Source organism: Mustela nigripes, chromosome 2 (genome assembly GCF_022355385.1).
Source record: "Mustela nigripes isolate SB6536 chromosome 2, MUSNIG.SB6536, whole genome shotgun sequence".
Classification (NCBI taxonomy): domain Eukaryota; kingdom Metazoa; phylum Chordata; class Mammalia; order Carnivora; family Mustelidae; genus Mustela; species Mustela nigripes.
Genome location: NC_081558.1, coordinates 116,638,846 through 116,660,909, shown reverse-complemented (window position 1 = coordinate 116,660,909; position 22,064 = coordinate 116,638,846). Strand labels below are relative to the sequence as shown.

Below are 22,064 nucleotides of genomic sequence, written 5' to 3'. Positions count from 1 at the left end.
CTTCCTTCCTTCCTTCCTTCCTTCCTTCCTTCCTTCCTTCCTTCCTTCCTTCCTTTTTCTTTCTTTTTTCTCCAGAGGTATGTATGTATGAGCAGGAGTTTTGGGAGTTCTTTATGCACCTTCAATGCAAACTCTTCCACCTAGTTCAGATTCACCCCACTTCAGAGCTGCTGGACGGTTCTATGTGTTTTTCTTGCATGAAATGGAGAATAAGTAGCATCTTCCTATCTAAATGAGCTCATTATTTTTCATCTGTGCAATTTCTAATAGTGATTGTCTAAAAAAATACATAGGAATGTCAGTTTAGTGAAATCTCACATGAAGAATAATAATGGTCATTTATCTAATGGAGTTTTAATAGGAGAAGTAGTACATTGGTACTAATAAAGATCAGTAAAAAGTGACAAAATAAGACAACAATGGCCATGTGTTGTATTATACTCTGAACTCTGAACAATAAGCAGTAGTCTGGATATTTAACCAATAGGGTATTACTATCTTCCTGTATGTATGCTGTATAATATGCTAATTATAAAATAAAAAAAATCTATCTTAATGGAATGAAGAAAGAAGTTTTCCATTTTGTTCCTAGCAAAGGGAATGGCATAGGTGAGGAGGGGTGGAAATGGGGAAGGTAGAGATGAGGATCATTAATAGAAATGTAACCCCTAATTCACATCACTCTGGTGGTCTTGGTACCTGATACATGGGTTACATGCTGCACAGTAAATAAATTCTGAATTATAAAAGATGATACACATTCAGAAATTTGGCAACCTCATTTCCTTTATCATTGTATTTGAAATTACATCATGTTTAGATGTCCCCTAACACTCAGATTGGACTTAAGTCTCTTAATAAGGAAACATTAGGCCAGAATTGATCTTCACTTTTAGTGCAGGAAATGCATACTAGTTATTCTATAAGTGTATCAAGAAGTTAATTCGAGAATATAGAACCTTTAAGCAGCTCTAGCTTATGCCTGTGTTGGCAACATGTGATCTCAGTGAAAAGTGTAAAACAGCAGACTGCCAGATGTTTTGACTATGTGATACATCACATCTTAATGTTTCTTAGGTTGGCCATAGTAATACTAGAGATTCAAGGATTTTAAAATTAACAAGTTCTATTCTAACCCTTTCTTAATCTTTACCTTAAAAATGTCTTATACTCAAAACATTCATATGTTAGAATTTTTCTTTAAAACACATGTGTTCAGGAAGAATGTTTATAAACCATAAACAAAATCTAGGAAGAACATATCATGTTTCTTAAAGTATATTATATAAACTATTGGCCAGTAAGACTATGACTGGGGAATGATATTTTCAGGTTAATCAAACACTCTGCAATATTATTCCATATGTATTATAAATTTTAAGTGCTGGGAGCTCAGTATTACTCTCATATCAAGCATGATTTCCTTGTAAATATATTTGAGGGCACTTCAAAATCTTCTGGAACTTGTGTCTTAATTTTGAGCACTAGATCCACTGTACACGAATTTCCTTCAGAAGAGTTCTAGTTAGTACCATTTCATTTAGACAATAAATTCATTCAGTAAATGAGTATTAATGCTGACTATCATTCATAGGAAGACTCTGAGGAGACGAGGCAGGTGCCATTTGAGATGGGGAGGAGGGGTGAGGGGAAGGCAGTGGCTACACCTGACCAAGACCATCAACCCCAGCCTCTCAGGACAGCATTACCACATTCTCCTTAAAACATCTTCTCTACCAAACTAATCTTCAAAGAGTCTCCTCTGAAAATGCAAATACTACTGCAGGGCATGTGTATGTAGTGCATGTATGTAGTATATGTAGTGTACTGGTATTAATTATATCTTTGTTAGCAAAAGGTTGAAAAAAGGTTGAAGAAAGGAAATGACAGAAGATAGAAAATGGTGGCATCAAAGAGGAGAAAATGGATCTCTTAGAGAAGTAGAAATACCCATGACAAATACTACTTATTTTACAGTTTTGCTTTAGGGTTTCAATTATGACAAACTATTGTTATAGATGTGGAAACATTTTATAATTTTCTCTTGGATTGGCTTCTTCTATTTGTTGTTTCCAGTGAAACTAAATGAATCCCTAGTGTCCAGATCTAATGTATTAACATAATTAATGCTACTCGAGCTGTTTGTTCCCTTTCATGAAGGTTTTTTTGAAAAGCTAAGTAAAGTCATAAATAAAGACAAACACAAAATGTCTTTGGGGGAAGACAAATAAAATGGCTACTTTCAGAACTATTAATAATCTTACAATTTTGTCACTTAAATTTTCTTTAGTTAATGTCTTATGAAGCTAGAGGGTGTGCAATGTTTCCTCAGCCCGCTTAAATAAATCAGAAAATTCTGGTTTTGAATGCCCAAAATGAAGATCAGTTACAATTATGAACAGATTTTTTTGTTTGATTGCCTTCTGAAATAACTTTCTTTTGTAACAAAAAACATTAGTGAGGATGTTTCATTAAAAATAAAAAACAAATCTTAGTTCAAAACTTAAATTACATTGCTCTATATTTATACCATCCCAGAAAAAAAATTCAGCTAAGGAAATATTCAGACACATAATTATTTTACTCTAATTGGCATTGTTAATTCACATGCACATGTACAAACAAGCATTGCGGTACAGAGTATACAGAGGTATTAAAGAGATTAAGACTGCAGGTTATCTGAGAGGAATAAAGAGTTTGGCCTGAACTGAATCTAAGATATATTTATTTGCCATTGGCCCCCTTGGTCAAAAGGAGAAAAAGAAAGGTAAATCGAAAACAGTCACTAAAGAAACAACTTTTGCTTCAGTGGCTTGGGTGATAAATTCCCCTTGGAAATAAGTGGCAAGGCAGTTGAAAAACAGCACGACTCTGGGGTCCTGCTCCTAAGAAATATACCTGTGGCATTTACTCCGAAACCAAGAAATATATGTTCTATCTATCTGTAATAGATGTCAACTTTTCAAATGAACTAGCAGAGTGTGTTTTTGAAAGTCTCTGGCTTCTACAATGAATTCAGGTTCTATGGTAAACTGGATGAATTAGCTAGATATAAAAGACTTAATAGACTATTTATAAAATCATTTAGTTGTAAAAATAAAGGCACTACAGGAGTTTTAAATTAGACTATTTTTAAAGGCTTCTTGTGAACATCTCCCCCACTCCAGACTGCCTATTTTCAAAGCATTTTATTTTAGAATCTCTTGGATACAGAAAAGAGAATTAGAATGCATAGCAAATGACTGCAAATATTTTGTTTCATTCTCATTTTAAGGTATCAGCCAAGTAACACCAGTGTATCAAATGAACTCCAAAGTTGGCAGAAGTGTTAGTAAATCTGCTCATTCCTGGTCCATTTTACCAAATATATATTCAGATTTTTAATAAATATTTTGGAATATTTGGGCTATATATCTTCTCCTTCATGATTACAGTCAGGTACGCACAGGAAGATGATGTTATCTCTGTTAAGGAAGGATTCTTTATTTAACCTGAACATATCAACATAAGGAGATTTTGTCTATAGGATAAATTTTATTCTTTGGGAAAGAGACTGGGTTTTTCAGATATAAGCAAATAGCTATATTATAAAATCAGGTTGTAATAGGCATTATTTCAGGGGGGAGGGCAAGTCCCACTGAGATGATCGTATCATTTAATAACTACTATACTACTAAAGCCTGAGAAGTTGTATGTTTAACATTAATGGTCATTAGTGAATAGGAAAAAAAGAGTATTGTGTTCTGTAATTTTGGCAAGCATATTGATTACAGTCTTTATTTAGTAACATTTTCAAGTTAATCCTGGCAGCAAAGATCTGTAAGTTTTACTGCAAGCCATCATATTTGGCTGTTACAACAGAGAACAAGCAAAAAACATTAAGTTGGGAACATATGCAGAATCTTACATATTGTTTATTCTTTCAAAGTAAAATGGAACCCTCGGACATTGTTCTAGACAATCGATTCAGGTTTCATTAATAACCTCCCTTGAAATATTCAGAAAATTGGGTTAAAATTGTTTTAGGGTGCCTGAATTTACCAGATTGTTGTTTTAATTCTTCATTCACAAAAACATATTTAAATAACAACAACAAAAATCAATGTGGAAAGTTTTTGTAAATTGCCCAAGCAATCAATTATGAATTTTATGTGAATGAACAATTTTCTGAAGATTGACTTTATTCAGTAAAACCTTCCTATTTTCCTCCTGTGAAGAAACTGTTTAGGGATAATAAATAGATATATATAAAATTATAACTGTCATTCTTAGGTGCAGATGGAAACATTAAACTCTATTAATAATTCTTTATTTTTTCATCATTATTGGAATGTTTCTTTGTGGCTAAACTTTCTTATTAACATAGCTTTAATAAGAAACATGCAGATCACATCTATTATATATATTTAGAAATATACTTCAGTGACTAATTATTATCCATCAACTGGATAGAACTCCAGTAAAATTTTCAAAACAGGATGTCAGTAATATGGGAAGTGTTTTTGGAATTCTGATAGTGCTGATTCAGAAATCTTACAAAACTTATGAAATTGATTAATGCCATTTTATATAAAAGTAAATTATGGTCTTAAAAAAATTTCCTCACAGACTTAGAAAGTAAATATTTGATAATGTTAAGTCATGAATGCAATAACATATTTATCTATTTTCAATTGATCAAATGACACAAAAGCAACATCATCAATATTCACACATGTTACAGACTAGTGTGAAGACACCACATGTGATGACTGTATTTGACCATCTTTGGAATGGAAAGGAAGCCCAAACATCAAACCTGATGACTACAGCATTTAGGAACAGCAAAAAGCAAAACAAACAAACAAAACAAAACAAAACAAAAAAACCACCCCACCAAAACTCAGTTCATACTTTAGGAAGCTGAGTTAGTACTTCGCTTTTCCCCCCAAGAGTACACCTGCTTTTATAAGGAAGAACCAACCATGTGAATGAGAACTGGAGTCAAGGTTAAAATAATTTTTCCCAAGAGAGTGGAGTGCATCTAAGAGAAGCAGAGGCTTAGCTCAGAGGAGCATTAATAACAAGAGGCAGCACCTCCCCTGAAAAACATTAGAGCCTCTTGGACATACGTTTGAAATTCATCCCCCCAAGTCATCCTATGACTGTAGGGATAGGTGATAATGTTCCACTATTTGAAGGGGGGAAATATAGCACCATTTAAAAAAAAATCATCACTTTAAAAAATAATACAAAAGTGGCCAAGTGTTCTAACTGTCAAGAAACCTTTGCAGATGATAAAAGAAAAGCTTTGTCTTTCCAATTATTGTTTGCCCTTCAGCTGACATACATGCTGAGTTGCATCAATAGGATTACAACGGAAACACAGTCATCTCCAGGTTTCCTCTGTTTGGATTTCTTGATCTTGTTTAAAGAAACAGGCTCAGGGAATGCACAGAAAACAAACTTCCCCAATCGAAGTTCTGAGGTCTCCCCCCACCCTCAGAAACCTGTCTAGTTTTACCCATAGCACCGGACAGAAATGTCATGGTCATGTTGCACCACTTCACTTGTTGAATTGTATGAAGACAGCTCTTGACCACAATAACTTAGTGAAGAACCTTGCTCTTAAATTAGCCCCCAAGATTTCTTTCCAGTTCGATGGTAATGTCTTACCTGCATGTGTCCCTGGTACATTCTGCTTGGGCTTCTTCAGGGCTCCCTGAGGCCGCCGGATGCGTTCCCCCGTGTTTACTTGCACACCAACAGAGGGGAGAAGGCGGCGTGCACACTGTGTTTTAGACCGTGCCTCTGAGCCCGGAGGAAGGCTCCAGGTAGCCCGGCCACGGTGGCCTCCTGGCCGTTCTGCGGGCTGCTGGGAACTGTTCTCCGCTCGGGGTGCTGAAAGCGGACACAGGAGAGCGCGCGGAGGAGACGAGGAGCCCAGGCGGCCACGCTCACCCGCAGGCGCAGGTCCTGCTTCACCCGGCGACTCTAAAACTCACTCCTTCTCCACCCAACTCTTTCTCGCTTCCTGCCGGGCTGCCTCATGTCTCTCTCACTATCTTCGTCGCGAACCCCCTCTCCTCCCAACCCTGACGTGAGCGCCCACACCAGCCGCCGCCGCAGCTGCCGAGCGGGGCGCGCGCCGCCCTCCCGGCCGCGTCCCTGCCGAGAGGCCGCGGGGCCGGGCACGCGCGCGCGTCCTCGGCGGGCCCGGGAGCAGCCCGAAGGCGGGGCGCGCACGCGGCGGCAAAGTGCCCGCGAGTGGTGGTCGCGCAAGGCGTTCAGGTGTGGCAGCTGCAACCACGGAGATTCCTGCAGAGTCGATGGTCAGATGCAAGAAAAGTGGGAGGAACATGCATTGTCTCTCCAGGAGCCATCAATAACGACCGAGCCTGTCATCCTACAGACATAATAGGCTGAGCGTGGGGGTTTTTGAAGAGTTTACTTCTGTTCTGATTCAGCTCTCACAAGTTGCCTCCATGTCACTCCGTGAATAAAGACTCCCCACTCACCCCACCCTCAATTCATTGTTGATCACTCTATTTAAAATTCCAAATCCCAGTCTCTAAGGGCCTTCCATGATTTTTCTCCCTAGCAGTTAACATCATCTAACATCCCATATATTTTACATATTTTATTTATTGTCTGTCTGTGGAGACGCAATGTTATTTCCATGAAATCGGGGATATTTAGGGAGGGGAGTGTATCTGTTTGTACACGGATGTATCAATATGATATAGTACCACCTGCCACGTGGTTGGTAGTCTAAAAATATCTGTTGAATGAATGGGTCTTTATTATATAATCTATAGGTAGAGTGTATTTACATAGGTCTCAAATTAAAGAGACTGGATAGTTTGATAGTCTTTACATTATAAATGTATAGACATACACACCGTGCGCCGGCATATATGTGTATACCGCGAATACCTAGTTTTGTTGGTAATAAGATCTCCAATTACACAATATGCCCTCCAAGTTGTATACAGCATGATATGATCCCCCCAATAGTGTAAACAGCATGATATACCTTTCATAAAGTTAAAAAATTTATCAGCTTTCTGGGAACATAAATATATATCATATATAACTATATGAAAAGGAAACCAGTAGAACAATCAATATAGTATTCAGAATGTTGGTAATTCTTGGTGAAGAGAATCAGGGGGAGGGGATAGTGGCATTTTATATGAAGGTTAATTATCTATGTCTTAGCTATTAGCTAGGGTTGTGATTTGAGAATATGTATTACCCTGTAAAAATTGCTATTAAACATAACTATGTATGAACTAGTGAGGAAAGGGTGAAATGAATCCAAGAAATGATTAATTCAATACATCTGTGGTCCTAAAACAAGCGACTGAACAGCCAACCAACCAATCAACCACAAAATGAGTAAGACCTGTAAAGGCAAGAGATATGGAATCCTATTAGATTCCACCAATAGTTAAACTTGGAAATTTTCCTTTGTCTTCTTTAGACTTCAGCTTTTCCATGTCCAAACCCTGCATGACAAGCTCATTGTTTTATTTAGAAAATTGAGGTAAGTTCATAGAAACTGTAAACTAAAGTATCACCCATTTTTCTTTTATTGTCCTTTGTAAGATAGAACACTGGAATAGGAGTCAGCAGGCTGAAGTGCTAATTCTGTCTCACTACCTCACTGCTCTTTTGATCAAGTATACTCTCTATTTCCTCATTTTTAAACAATTTTATTTATTTATTTGACAAAGAGAGAGATCACAAGTAGGCAGAGAGGCAGGCAGAGAGAGAGGGGGAGGCAAGTTCCCCACTGAGCAGAGAGCCCAGGACCCTGAGACCATGACCTGAGCTGAAGGCAGAGGCTTAACCCACTGAGTCACCCAGGCACCCCTATTTCCTCATTTTTGAAGTAAGGCAAATATCTATTCAGGCTACAGCACAGGGCTGCTAAGGACTGAATACATGCAAAGGGAGTTGTAAATTATAAACCACCATATATGAGTATGTAAACAGACTTTTTTCCAGTCCAAAAAAGATGAGTGATCATTTCCTGAGATGTCAATCTCTACAAATTTAAAAGAGGGGAAATATTTATATAAAATGCTAGCATATTGGTATAAAAATTTGGGGGGAAATTCTAGTTTGATTTGAAAGTGCTAGAGTTCTATGAAATAACAGTGGGGCCAAACGTTTTCATTCCATTATAAGCTTACCATTACCTAATGGCAAATTCAAGGAGTTATCAACCATAAAAGCATTTGGACCATCATGGCAACTACCTAGAGTTGAAGGTAAAACTCAATATATCATTTTTTAATAACTGGAGTAACTCATTTAGTTGCTCCCTACATTCAGGAAATCCCAGGTAAGTGCATCTGTGAAGATGCACCTGTCTGCATCCATATTTATCAAGAACCGAGTATGTGGAAGTGCTATGCAAAGTGCTGAAATACATTGATAAATAAAACAAATATGATCTCTATCTTCATTGACCCCATAGTTAGCTTCTGGACAGAAGTACAGTTTACCATCCCAGAAAGATAAATTTATCTAGACTTTTCATAAACAAACAAGCCTCTGTAGAGATTCCACAACTTCCCATTTTCTCTATCTAAAAGTTTACATCTAACCTCTTCTAGTCAAACATTTCCCCTTCAGTTTTGAACTTTAATCCTTTCTACAGCACACATACTTCCTTCAAAGCCTGTAAATAAAGGCTTTGTGAGCAAAAACACTTGGCTGACTATTAATTCAAATGTCAGTATCTTGGGATATTTTTGATTCACAGAACCATCTAGCAGTTTATACATCTCATTTGGTTAGACCAGAAATTGCCATCCAAATCTAGCATTGTAGCTCAAGTAATATGGTGTTTGGGTGCAAAAAGAAACTTTTCATGTGCAAATAGATATACCCATAGAAAATCCATAAGATAAAGCACGTGTGAATTGTATTCTGGTGAACCCTAAGATTTTATGATACACATAACAACAAGCTGAATCATAATATAATTATATTTGTGGAAATCTTTTTTGAAAATTGCAAATAGGTTGTTTTTAAATGATCTTGAAAGGAGAAAATGTGCATAACTTTCTCTCTCCTCTGACTTCAGTAATGGTGAAAAAGCATCTCTTTGTGTAATTTCTGTTCTCCCCAGGGAATCATTAAGGTAAACTGGCATAAGGTAAACAAATCAGAGATGCAGCAGTTTGGAAAAGGTGTGGTTCTTTGGGAACAAAGGCAAGTGGCAACAACTAGCTATGTGTCTGCTTCTCTGATACCAGAAGAAGAATGGAAATTACTGCCAAACATCAAAATGCTTTGACTTTTCACAGTATTTTGTAATTTTCATATTATTAATTGGACTCATGGAAAAATAACTTTGAAGATGAATTGGTAATACATGTGAAATTCAAACAATTACATCTATAGTAGGAAGCAAAAGAAGAATACACTGTATACTTCTGTATACACTGTGCAAGGAATGGTTACTTGTGAATCTTTTCTAATCAGACCTGCACAAGGATATACAATTCACTGGCAGTAATACCATCATCAGCAACAGTCTGACTTATAAGTGGCTGGGCTATGACTGCCTAGTTAAACTAAAAATAATTCATTATTATTAAGGCATGCATTGGATCTGAGGAAAAGAAAGATAATCCATATCTCAGTCCTTTCACACTGTTGTTTTACAACCTAAAATGGCTCATGATTTAATACCAGGTCCCAGCTCCAGAAAATATTTCTCATTTTAAATTCAAAGACCCTTGTTACTCAAAGTGATCTACTGACCAGCAGCATCAGTCTCCTGGTTAGAAATGCTGCCCCTCAGGCCCCATCTGTGACCTACTGAATCAGAATCCACATTTTAACAAGATCTCCAAGTGCTTTGTATTTACCATCAATTTGAACAACAACTGTGGTCTTGGTGGTTTATTTACTCATGTAAATATGTGGCAAAGCTAGCGCTTGCCTTTTGCAATGATAGCACATGAGTAACATTTATAATAAGAGGAAAGCACAATGCATATTCTCTTCCATTTATAAGATAATGTCACTATATTTTGAGTGGCCAGAGTACTTGCCATAAAATCAGAGCACACTCAGCTTTCTTACAGCAAGAAATGTGCTAATATTGCTTTTAGTTTTAATCATTATAATTAAATAAAGGAGTTGAGTGGTAGCAAAATATATTTTGTATTGATCAAGTTAAATTTTTATTAATAAATGAATCCTCCTGCATTTTAAATGGCTATTGAAAACTCAGGATTTATTAAATCTTTTAAAAAGCTGAGTAATAATGATGATGTCAGTATACTTGTGGATTTAAAAAAATCATTAATAATAGCCTTTTGGTGGTGATTCAACCATTCTTTTATAATCTGTACAATTCAAACCCTGCTGCTCAAAGATGGTGTAGGAGAGAACAAAAGTAAAAAAACTATAGACCTAAATTAAAATGACTAATTGGTTTTTATTGTTCAATCAGAGGGAGGAACATTTTGTTAAAGTTTGCCCACTTGCCCTTTTTATGTCTTTGACACATTGAATGCGATTAACTGGTGTTCAGGGGATTAGATCTGGAAAGAATTTTGGAAACCTACACAGCAGACCCCAGGCTGTCAAGGGGAATTATGATTGAAGAGAAGTACATGGACTCTGGTGACTAGGAGATGGCAGCAATGTTCTTCCAAATGAATAAACAAGTTGGAAGCTTCAGAGCTGGGCTTCCTATTTAACCAATTTAAGAAATTACACTAAAATAATTTACATTTTTTTCCTTTATGACAATGTTCTTTCAGCAATCCAGTATTGCTTTTAATATTAAGGGCCCTTTCTACACTTTCTTAGTCCTGGTGAAAAAATATTTGCAAACAAAAATATCTCTTGCTTTTGACTCTTCTTTACTACTCTTTCCATCAACATTCTAGCAGACACTTTAAATCCATTACCAATCTCAAAGCTAGTTTTATCACCTCCACCTGTCTCCATGCCAAGCAATCATATTCATTGCAGTCAGATCAATTTCATAAAGATGAGCATTGATCATATTACTGCCCTGTTCAAAAACCTTAGTGGTTTCTTATTGCCTAATATCCAAAATTTTAGCTTTTTATTCTTAGTTATTGAATACAGTTCACCACTCAGAGCCATATCTTCTTCTAGTGGCAGGAAGAACTGTCTCTTCTTTGAGGAAGTGTCTCTTCCCCACTTTTTTCCCATTTGTGTGGTGGGAGACATTTTACTATCAGGCTTCGGGGGTGGAACATATGACCTAGGCTAAGCCAGCAGTGCATTTAATCCCCATTGGTAACAGTTGGGGATGGTCATATGACCCAATTCAGCCAACCAGGCCAAATGGATTCAGTTCCAGGACTATCCGGAGCAGACTCTTTCTTCTTCTGGATTGGGTGCACTACTGATAGAAACTTGAAGCTGTCAGCATCAAGCACTCTAAAACTGGAAAGAAAATCACCATGGTGGAGAAATTGTCTAGTCAGGCTCCTGGGGACAAAACTTGAGCCATTAAATAAACCATACTTAAAAGCTAGCCTACTTCTGAATTTTAGTTATTTTGGTTAATGCATTCTCTTTTTTGGTTGAGTTGAAATTTTCTGGCACTTATAACCACAAGAATATTTATTAACACAATCATCTTCCACAAACTGGCCCCTGTCCTTTTTTTCAATTCTGCATATGACCTAACTTTTGTAATAACTGTACTATTATATTAATCTTCAAACAATCCAAGTTATACTCATACTCTTTCTTTGTCTTAGAATATACTCTCTGTCTTTCTACTCCTTTGGAATGAAAACTCAGTCATTTTTCCAGTTTGGTCTCAAATTCCATTACCTTCATAAAACCTTAATTGATCCTCCACTTGAATACATCTTCATGGTGGGAACTTATAACACAAAATTCTTTTATTTTAAAAATATTTTATTTATTTGAGAGAGAGAGAGCGTGAGCAGAGGTGAGCGGCAGAGGCAGACTCCCCACTGAGCAGGGAGCTCTGTGTGGGACTCCATCCCAGGACTCCGAGATCATGACCTGAGTTGAAGAGAGATGCTTAATTGAGTGAGCCACCCAGGTGCCCCACAAAATTCTTTTAATTCACAAAATTTTTCTCTTGTTTAATTATATCTGTGCTTCTTTACTCCTTATTAGATATAGGCAGATAGAGGCAAGAACCTTATTTTACTCTTTGTTTTGCCAAAATAACTTACAACATCTTACATGTAAAAAAGTCCCAATATTAATCGATAACATAAATTATTTTGGAAGTATTTGGAACAGTATAAAATTTTTGAAAATAATTTAAAAATTACTTATTCCAAAGACACACTTCAGATATATATTTTCTAAATAAAATATTAAAGTAATTGTTGATTTTATGTAGAATCACACAATACTAAGGCTGAAAAAAACTTACAGCTTTTGTGGCCTGACTTCCCTTTTTCAAATAAAGATTGTGAGGATCAATGAAGTCAAGTGCCTATTCCTGATGTGCTTTTACTGATGTGAAACAATTCTATTTTTGACTCTATAAAAGAATTTGGAGTATAATTACTCAAAGTTCACTATAGTGATAACATTCAGTTCATGCCATAAAATGCTGCTATCTGAATTAAAAAAAAAAAAATGAATTAGTGTCCTAAGGGCAGGTAAGTGGATAGTTACTGGATAAACAGTTAGACTTGGGAAAAACTAACTATCCTCACAAAGGTATTTTAGGAATGTGATAGAAGCAAAAATTTACTGGGTGCCTGGGTGGCTCAGTGGGTTAAAGCCTCTGCCTTCAGCTCAGGTCATGGTCTTAGGGTTCTGGGATGGAGCTCCACATCGGGCTCTCTGCTCAACAGGGAACCTGCTTCCTCCTCTCTCTCTGCCTGCCTCTCTGACTACTTGTAATCTCTGTCTATCAAATAAATAAATAAAAATCTTTTTTAAAAAAAGAAGCAAAAATTTACCTTATATCAATAAAAATATCTCATTCTATGTTCACAAAAACAGGGTATCTGATTTTTTAAAGAATTCACATTAGAAGGAGATATGCAACATTGAAAAATTATAGAAATGATACAACCTACAAGAAAAACAATTATTTCTAAGGCAAATTTGTGGTTCTAATCCTCATTCAGACAATTCTCATTTCTTAGAATACCTTATTCCCACTTCCCTACTATTACAAAAAAAAAACCAGTTGTATGGGGGAAAATGAAAGCTTAAGGCTATTTTGAAAGAAGAAATAAGATTTTGATGTGATATATAATACCTGTAGATAAATGCTTATAAAACAATAAATGTTTGATAATAAAATAGTCTTGGTATTTATTAAAGCCTATGGAATTTTATAGCAGGATGGCAGAAACTAATTGTTTTTTTTTTTAATTCCATGAAGAGTGAATCACTAGGACCACTAAAATATTATATATTTAGAATGCCTTAGTTTAGACTATTATATTCCTTCTGGGCTAATTGAGAAGAGCCTCCTAAATATTTAAACATCCCCTATAAAATGAGAGTCAACAATTAAAAGTAAATGTAAATTGAAGATGGCAGAGTAGGAGGACCCTAAGCTCACCTTGTCCCAGGGATACAACTAGATAATACTATCAGTGTAAATAACCTAGAAAACAACCTAGAGACTTCCAGAATAAAGTCCACAGCTAAAAATAAAGCTCCACAGCTAAGAGTAGAAAAGAGACCACACCAAAAGGGTAGGAAGGGCAGAGACACAGTCTGTAGCTAACTGGAACTGTGGGACATTCACAGAAGAAAGGCATGCAGAGGGGGAAGTGAGGGGTGAGAAACAGATTTTCATATCAGGAAGCTCACATAGGTAAGACAAGTTCCCATAACATTTGGCTTTGAAAAACAGAGGGACTGAATTCTGTGAGTTCTTACAAGCAGTAGGACTTAAAACTTAGAATTTTAAAAAATCAGACTTGGTTGGCTCTGGGAGAAAAGGAGTGTGAAAGGAAACTGAATCACCCCTCTTACAGAAACCACACAACAAACAATCCACACCCAAGAGGAGACAGCATAGAAGCAGCAGTTGAAAAAGCCTGGAGTATATGGGAGGGAGAATTATTTGCGGATCTTAGAGCATGCGCCAGAGGGACAGAGATCCTGGGAGACATCTCCACTAAAAAAGCTGGCAGGTGCTATTTCCCTCTCCCACCTCCCATTCAAAAACACACTTGCCACTTCTAGGGAAGAGCATGGATTTGACACTCATTAGTTTGGGGAAGGAAACAGAAATCCAGATCCAAATCCAGATCCAGGAAGCATATGAAGCCCTCAACAAAACCAATCCAAGGACGTCCATACCAAGATACTTAGTAGTTAAAATGGCAAAAAGTAGTGATCAAAACAGAATTTTAAAAGCAGCAAAAGAAAAAGGGAACAGTTACATACAAAGGAATGCTATCAGCTGATTTTTAAGCAGAAACTTTGCAGGTCAAAAGGGAGTGTCACAATATATTCAAAGAGCTGAAAAGAAAAAAATATGCAGTGAAGAATACTCTAAGCAGCAAGACTGTCATTCAGAACAGAAAAACAGAATTTCCCAAACAAAAGTTAAAAGAATTCATGACTAGTACATCAGACCTACAAGAAATGTTAAAGAGGACTCTGAGTAGAAAGGAAAGACCATAAATAAGAGTAAGAAAAGTAGGAAGAACAAAAGCAGTGAAAATAAGTATATCTATAAAAATCAGTCAAAAGACTAACAAAATAAAAAGATGCAAAATATGAAACCATATACCTAAAACCTGCATTGGGGGAAGGAAAGGAATAAAGAATGGGTTCAAACTTAAGCTAACATTAACATAATATAGACTGCTATATACAGACAAACTAAATGGTAACCCAAAGTCAAAAACCATTGATAGATATGCAAAAAGTAAAAAGAAATGACTCCAAGTATATCAGTAAAGAAAGCCAACTAATCATGACAGAAGAGAGCAAGAGAAGAACGGAATAAAGGAAAAAAAAAAGATAATAAAAGCAACCCAAAATAAGTAACAAATGGAAATAAATACATATCTATCAATAATTAACTTGAATGTAAATGGATTAAATGCTCCAGTAAAAAGACATAGAGTGATGGAATGGACAAAAATACAAGACCCATCTATATGCTGCCTATAAGAAACTCATTTCAGATCTAAAAATGCATAAGATTGAAAGTGAAGGGATGGAAAAGCATTTACCATATAAATGGAATTGGAAAGAAAACTAACTAGCAATAGTTGTCTCAGACAAACTAGATTTTAGAACAAAGACTGTAACAAGAGACAAAGAAGGACACTACATAATAATAAAGAAAACAACTCAATAAGAAGATATAACAATTATAAAAATTCATGTACCCAACATAAGAGCACCCAAATAATTGATAGTAATACAATAAGAGTAGGGAACTTTAACATTCCACTTACATCAATGGACAGATCATCCAAACAGAAAATCTACAAAGAGTAGCTTTGAATGACGCACTGGACCAGATAGATTTAATAGATATATTTAGAACATTTTATATCAAAGCAGCAGAATATACATTCATTTCAAATGCATTTGAACATTCTCCAAAATAGATCACATATTAGCCCACAAAACAAATCTCAACAAATTAAAAATACTGAAGTCCTACATACATATTTTCAAAATACTGAAGTCCTACCATGCATTTTTTCTGACCACATCTTTTCTGAACTTCCAAATTCATTCTATGAGACCAGCATTACTAGCATTATTTCTGTGAAACTAGAAATCAACCATAAGAAAAAAATCTAGAAAGAACACAAATGCATGGAGATTAAAGAACATGCTACTAAACGATGCATGATTATCTAAGAAATCAAAGAGGAAATAAAAAAATACATGGATACAAATAAAAATGAAAACACAATGGTTCAAACCCTTTGGGATGCAGCAAAACTGTTCTAAAAGGTAAGTTTAATGTGATATAGGCCTACCTCAAGAAGGAAGAAGAATTTCAAATAAACAACTTCAGCTTACACCAAAAATGAGCTAGAAAAAGAAAAAAAAGAGTTAAAAAAAGAAAAAGAAAAAAGAGCTAGAAAAAGTTTTATTTAGACAAATAAACCCTAAAACTGTCAGAAGAAAGGAAATAAATATTTGAACAGAAATAAATGAAATAGAAATTAAAATAAACAATAGAACACATCATTGAAACCAGGAACTGGGTTTTTGAAAAGATCGACAAAATTCGTAAGCCAGGCTTATCAAAAAGAGAGAGGGAGAGGGAAAAAGAGAAAGAGAAAGAGAAGACACTCAAACAAAATCAGAAATGAAAGTGGAGAAATAACAACTAACACCATGGAAACATAAAGTCTTGTCAGAGAATACTATTAAAGAGTATATGCCAACAAATTGAACAACCTAGAAGAAATGGATAAATTCTTACAATAAATATATAACCTCCCAAAACTGCATCAAGAAGAAATAGAAAATTTGAACAAACCAATTACCAGCAATGAAATTAAATCAATAATCAAAAAGTTCCCAACAGGGGCACCTGGTGACTCAGGTGGTTAAGCATCTGACTTTTGATTTTGGCTCAGGTTATGATCTCAGGGTTGGGAGATTGAGCCCTGCATCAGGCTCTCTGCTCAGTGTGGAATCTGCCTGAGATTCTCCATCTCCTTCTCCCTCTGCCCTCCCTACTGCTTGTGTGCACTCTCTCTCTAAATAAATTCTTAAAAAGAAAAGCCTCCAACAAATAAAATTCCAGAACTACATAGGTTCACACATGACTTCTACCAAACATTTAAAGAAGAGTTAATACTTGTTTTTTCAAAATTTTCCAAAATATAAAAGAGGAAAGAAAACTTCCAAATTTATTCTATGAGACCAGCATCACTCTGATTTCAAAACCAGATAAAGACACTACGAAAAAGAGAACTAGAGCGTATCATGCTTAGCGAAATAAGTCAAGCAGAGAAAGACAACTATCATATGATCTCCCTGATATGAGGAAGTTGTGATGCAACATGGGGGCTTAAGTGGGTACGAGAAGAATAAATGGAACAAGATGGGATTGGGAAGGAGACAAACCATAAGTGACTCTTAATCTCACAAAACAAACTGAGGGTTGCTGGGGGGGGGGGGGTTGGGAGAAGGGGGTGGGATTATGGACATTGGGGAGGGTATGTGCTTTGGTGAGTGCTGTGAAGTGTGTAAACCTGGTGATTCACAGACCTGTACCCCTGGGGATAAAAATATATGTTCATAAAAATATAAATAAATAAATAAATAAATAAATAAATAAATAAATAAATAAATAAAAAGAGAACTACAGGCCAATATCTCTGATGAACATGGATGCAAAAATCCTCAACAAAATATTAGCAAACTGAACCCAACAATACATTAAAAAAAGCATTCACCACGATCATGTGGGATTTATTCCTGGGATGCAAGGGTGGTTCAGTAGTCATGAATCAATCAACATGATAAATTATATTAATGATAGACTAAAAACCATATGAGCATTTCAATAGATGCAGAAAAAGCAATTGGCAAAGTACATCCATTCATGATAAAAACCTTCAACAAAGTAGGTTTAGAGGTCATATACTGCAACATAGTAAAAGTCATATGTGAAAAACCCATAGCTATCACACTCAATGGTAAAACCCTGAAAGCTTTTCCTCTAAGGTCAGGAACAAGGCAAGGATATCCACTCTCACCACTTTTATTTAACATAATACTGGAAGTCCTAGCTAGATCAACCAGGCAACAAAAAGAAAGAAAAAGCAACCAAATTGGTAAGGAAGAAGTTAAATGTTCACTATTTGTAGATGACATGATATTACATATAGTAAACCTTAAAGATTCCACCAAAAAACTACTAGAACTGATAAATTAATTCAATAAGATCACAGGATACAAAAATCAATATCCAGAAATCCATTGCATTCTATATACTAACAATGAAACAGTCCAAAGAGAAATTAAGAAAGCAATCCCATTTACAATTGCTTAGCTATGGAGGTGAAAAGATTGTATTTTAAAAACTGTAAAACATTGATGAAAAAATTGAGGATGACACAAACAAATAGAATGGAAGAACAGATATTGTTAAAATGTCCCTATTTCCCAAAGAAATCTACACATTTAATGCAATCCATATCAAAATACCAACAGCATTTTTCACAGAATTAGAACAAACAACCCTAAAATTTGTATGAAACCACAGAAGACCCTGAAGCCAAAGCGATCTTGAAAAAGAAAAACAAAACTGGAGGTATCACAATTCCAGACTTCAAGTTATATAGCAAAGCTATAGGGATCAAGACAATATGGTACTGGCACAAAAATAGACACATAGATCAATAGAGCAGAACAGAAAACCCAGAAATAAAACATGATTATATGGTCAATTAATTTTCAAGAAACTAGGCAAGAGTATCCAATGGGAAAAGACAGTGTCACAACAAACAGTGTTGGGAAAACTGGACAGCTCTATGAAAAGAATGAAACTGGACCACTTTCTTTTCTTTTTCTTTTTCTTTTTTTTTAAGATTTTATTTGTTTATTTATTTGACAGAGAGAGAGAGATGACAAGTAGGCAGAGAGGCAGGCAGAGAGAGAGGGGCAAGCAGGCTCCCTGCTAAGCAGAGAGCCCAATGCGGGGCTCAGTCCCAGGACCCTGAGATCATGACCTGAGCCAAAGGCAGAGGCTTAACCCCCTTAGCCACCCAGGCACCCCTGGAGAACTTTCTTACACCATACACAAAGATAAAGTCAAAATGGATTAATAACCTAAATGTGATACCTCAAACCATAAAAATCCTAGAAGAGAGCAAAGGCAATAATTTCTCTCACATTGACCATAGCAACATCTTTCTAGATATGTCTCCTGGGGCAAGGGAAATGAAAGGAAAAATAAACTATTGGGACTTGATCAAAATAAACAGGTTTTGCACAACAAAAGAAATAATCAAGAAAACAAAAAGCCTACTGAATGGCAGAAGATGTAAGCCCATAATAAATCTGAAAAAGGGTTAGTATCCAAAATATACAGAAAAATCATGCAACTCAAAACCAAAAAAGAAGTCATCCAATTTAAAAATGGGCAGAAGACATGAACAGACATTTCTCTAAAGAAGACATACATATGGTCAACAGACTCATGAAAAGATGTTCAGCATCACTTCTCATCATTGAAATGAAAATCAAAATCACAATGGGATATCACTTTACACTTGTAAGAATGGCTAAAATAAAAAACACAAGAAACAAGAAGTATTGGTGAGGATGTGGAGAGAAAGCAATCCTTGTGCACTCATAGTGGGAAGGCAAACTGGTGCAGCCACTGTGAAAAAACACTCTTTTCTTAAAAAATTAAAAATAGAACTACCCTATATTCCAGTAATTACAACACTGTGTATTCACCCAAAGAGTATAAAGGATATATGCACTCTTATGTTTATTGCAACATTATTTACAATATCCAAAATATGGAAGCAGCCCAAGTGTACGCTGATAGATGAATGGATAAAGAAATGGTATATTTATACAATGGACTATTATTTACCCATTAAAAGGAGTGAAATCTTGCCATTTGCAACAACATGGATGGCCCTAACTGGTATAATGTTAAGCAGAATAAGTCAGTCAGAGAAAAATAAATACCATATGATTTCATTCACATGTGGATTTTAAGAAAAAAAAAAAAATGAACAAAGAAAAAAAAGACTGATAAAAAAACAGATTCTTGGGGCACCTGGGTGGCTCATTCAGTTAAGCACCCAACTTTTGGTTTCAGCACAGGTTGTGATCTCTGGGTCATGAGATCAACTCCCAAGTCTGGGCTCAGTGTGGAGTCTGCTTGAGATTCTCTCTCCCTCTCCTTTTGCACCCCCTGCCCCCTGCCCTCTCAAATAAATAAATAAATAAATTTTTTAAAAATGAAACAAACCAAAAACCAGATTCTTAACTATACGGAACAAATAGATAGTTACCAGAGATGAGGTGGGTGGGGGAGTGGGTGAAATATATGAAGAGGATTAAGAATGTACTTATCTTGATGAGCACTGACTTATGTATAGAATTGTTGAATCACTATATTGTATACTGAAACTAACGTAACACCACATGTTAGCTATCTTGGAATTAAAATAAAATTAAAATAAATAAATGTAAATTATTTTATTTTATTTTTTTAGAGAGAGAGAGTGTGTGTGGCGGGGGGGAGTGAGGAGGGGCAGAGGGAGAAGGAGATAGAATCCTAAGCAGGCTCCACACCCAGACTCTGGCCCCACATGACCTAAACTGATAATGTTTAGGATCATGTTAGGTCATGAGATCATGACCTAAACTGAAGTCCAGAGTAGGCTGCCTAACCCACTGAGCCACCCAGGCACTCCAAATTTAAATTATTTTAAAAACAATCCTTCAACTTTCTCTACTGGAAAGAAGATAAAATCCATATTATTTTTAGCACAGGTAAAGCTCTTCACTGTTTTTTGCATCCAAGCTTCTTTCCCCACAAGTCCTCAGGTATAATTCAGGATTATCCAGCTCTTTGCTGTCCATAGAGTATGCCATAATGGATTATATCACCAGACCTCTATGCATGCTGGTTCATCCATGGGTAGCTCTCTTGCTTCTTTCTTCTCCTTGATATGCTAGGAATCCATATATTGCTTTAGGCTTTTGTTCAAGTATCAGCTTTACTGTAAAGTTTTCCTTTACTCCTGCATGCCTTGTTTGTGACGGCATACTAGTTTTACAAACATGTCATCAGTGTTATTTTATGAGTATAATTATTTATTTACAAATCTCCCTCTTCCACCAGGCTCTACGGTCTACGGTCCTTGCAGGTAGAAATTGTTCTTAACCATTACTGTTTATTCACAGCTGAGCACAGTGTCTTGTATTCTGCAAGCTTTTTTTCTTTTTTTTTAAGATTTTATTTATTTACTTGAGAGAGAGACAGTGAGAGAGAGCATGAGTGAGGAGAAGGTCAGAGAGAGAAGCAGACTCCCCATGGAGCCGGGAGTCCGATGCGGGACTCGATCCCGGGACTCCAGGATCATGACCCAAGCCGAAGGCAGTTGTCCAACCAACTGAGCCACCCAGGCGTCCCTGTATTCTGCAAGCTTACTAAAGGTTTGTTGAATGAATAAATGTTCATCTTTTTAATAGTAGCCTTGAATTTTCTGAAGTGATGAAGTTAAATTTTTTTCTTTTTTTAAAGAGAGGGACTGCATACACGCAAGGGTGAGGGGTCAGAAGGAGAGAGAGAAAGAGAATCCTCAAGCGGACTCCCTACTGAATGAGGAGCCCAATACCAGGCTCTATCTCACAACACTGAAATATGACTGAGCTGAAACCAAGAGTCAGACACTCAAGTGACTGAGCCACCCAGATGACCCTGATGCAATAAATTCTCAGTGACTAAATATGCAAGAAAGATATCAATAGTAATCAAGAAAAGAAAATGCAACTTTTATCCATTTAGCAAAATAAAAAATTGGGCATTCAAAACAAATGGAGTCTTAAGTCCTCTAATGAGAAGTTATTTTCAGGCACATGCAGTATTAAGTAAATTAAGACCCACAAACGGGTAGAGCTGAAAAGGATGCTGGAACTCACCTGGATCATGCCCTTGATTTTACAGATGAAGAAACTGAGGCCTAGACAAATTAAGGACTAACTTGATCAAGGTTTCAGCCTTAATCAGTGCATTAAATGCATTGATCAAAATATCAGGGCTTGACTGCTTCAGGAAAAAGAGTGTAAGAACTACCTGACCAACTTACTGGACCTTCTTGAAAGTCAGGAAAAGCCTAAGGATACCCAGGGCAGCTTTGAAGATGTGGTTCCCTACTCACTGTGAAGAAGAAAGGCTTTCGGTAGGGTTGGTGGGAAATTTGATAGATTCTCTGCTGTAATGAATTGATAAGGCTCACTTTATACCAGCAAGTACTCCTAAGGCTGTTGATTTAATCTGCTAAATAAGAATATAGCTTGAGCTTTGGAATATTTCAGGCTTTGAAAAGATATTCCCAACATAAAAGACAGACAATGGGCAATTATACTTAATACGTAAA

General features: G+C 36.2%; 1 protein-coding gene across 5 annotated transcripts in view; it reads right to left on the bottom strand.

Annotated features, from left to right (window-relative positions):
- Positions 1-5,746, bottom strand: part of PEX5L (peroxisomal biogenesis factor 5 like) — a 226,426-nt gene extending 220,680 nt beyond the window's left edge. For 2 of the 5 annotated variants that reach the window (XM_059391483.1, XM_059391485.1), the window contains exon 1: positions 5,656-5,726. In XM_059391483.1, the coding sequence (XP_059247466.1) occupies positions 5,656-5,676 (21 nt within the window). In that variant the 5' untranslated portion in view covers positions 5,677-5,726. Of the gene's footprint in view, positions 1-5,655 lie in introns of all 5 variants that reach the window. The other 3 variants (XM_059391486.1, XM_059391484.1, XM_059391487.1) reach the window with 3 other exon arrangements.
- Positions 5,747-22,064: the final 16,318 nt, after the last annotated feature.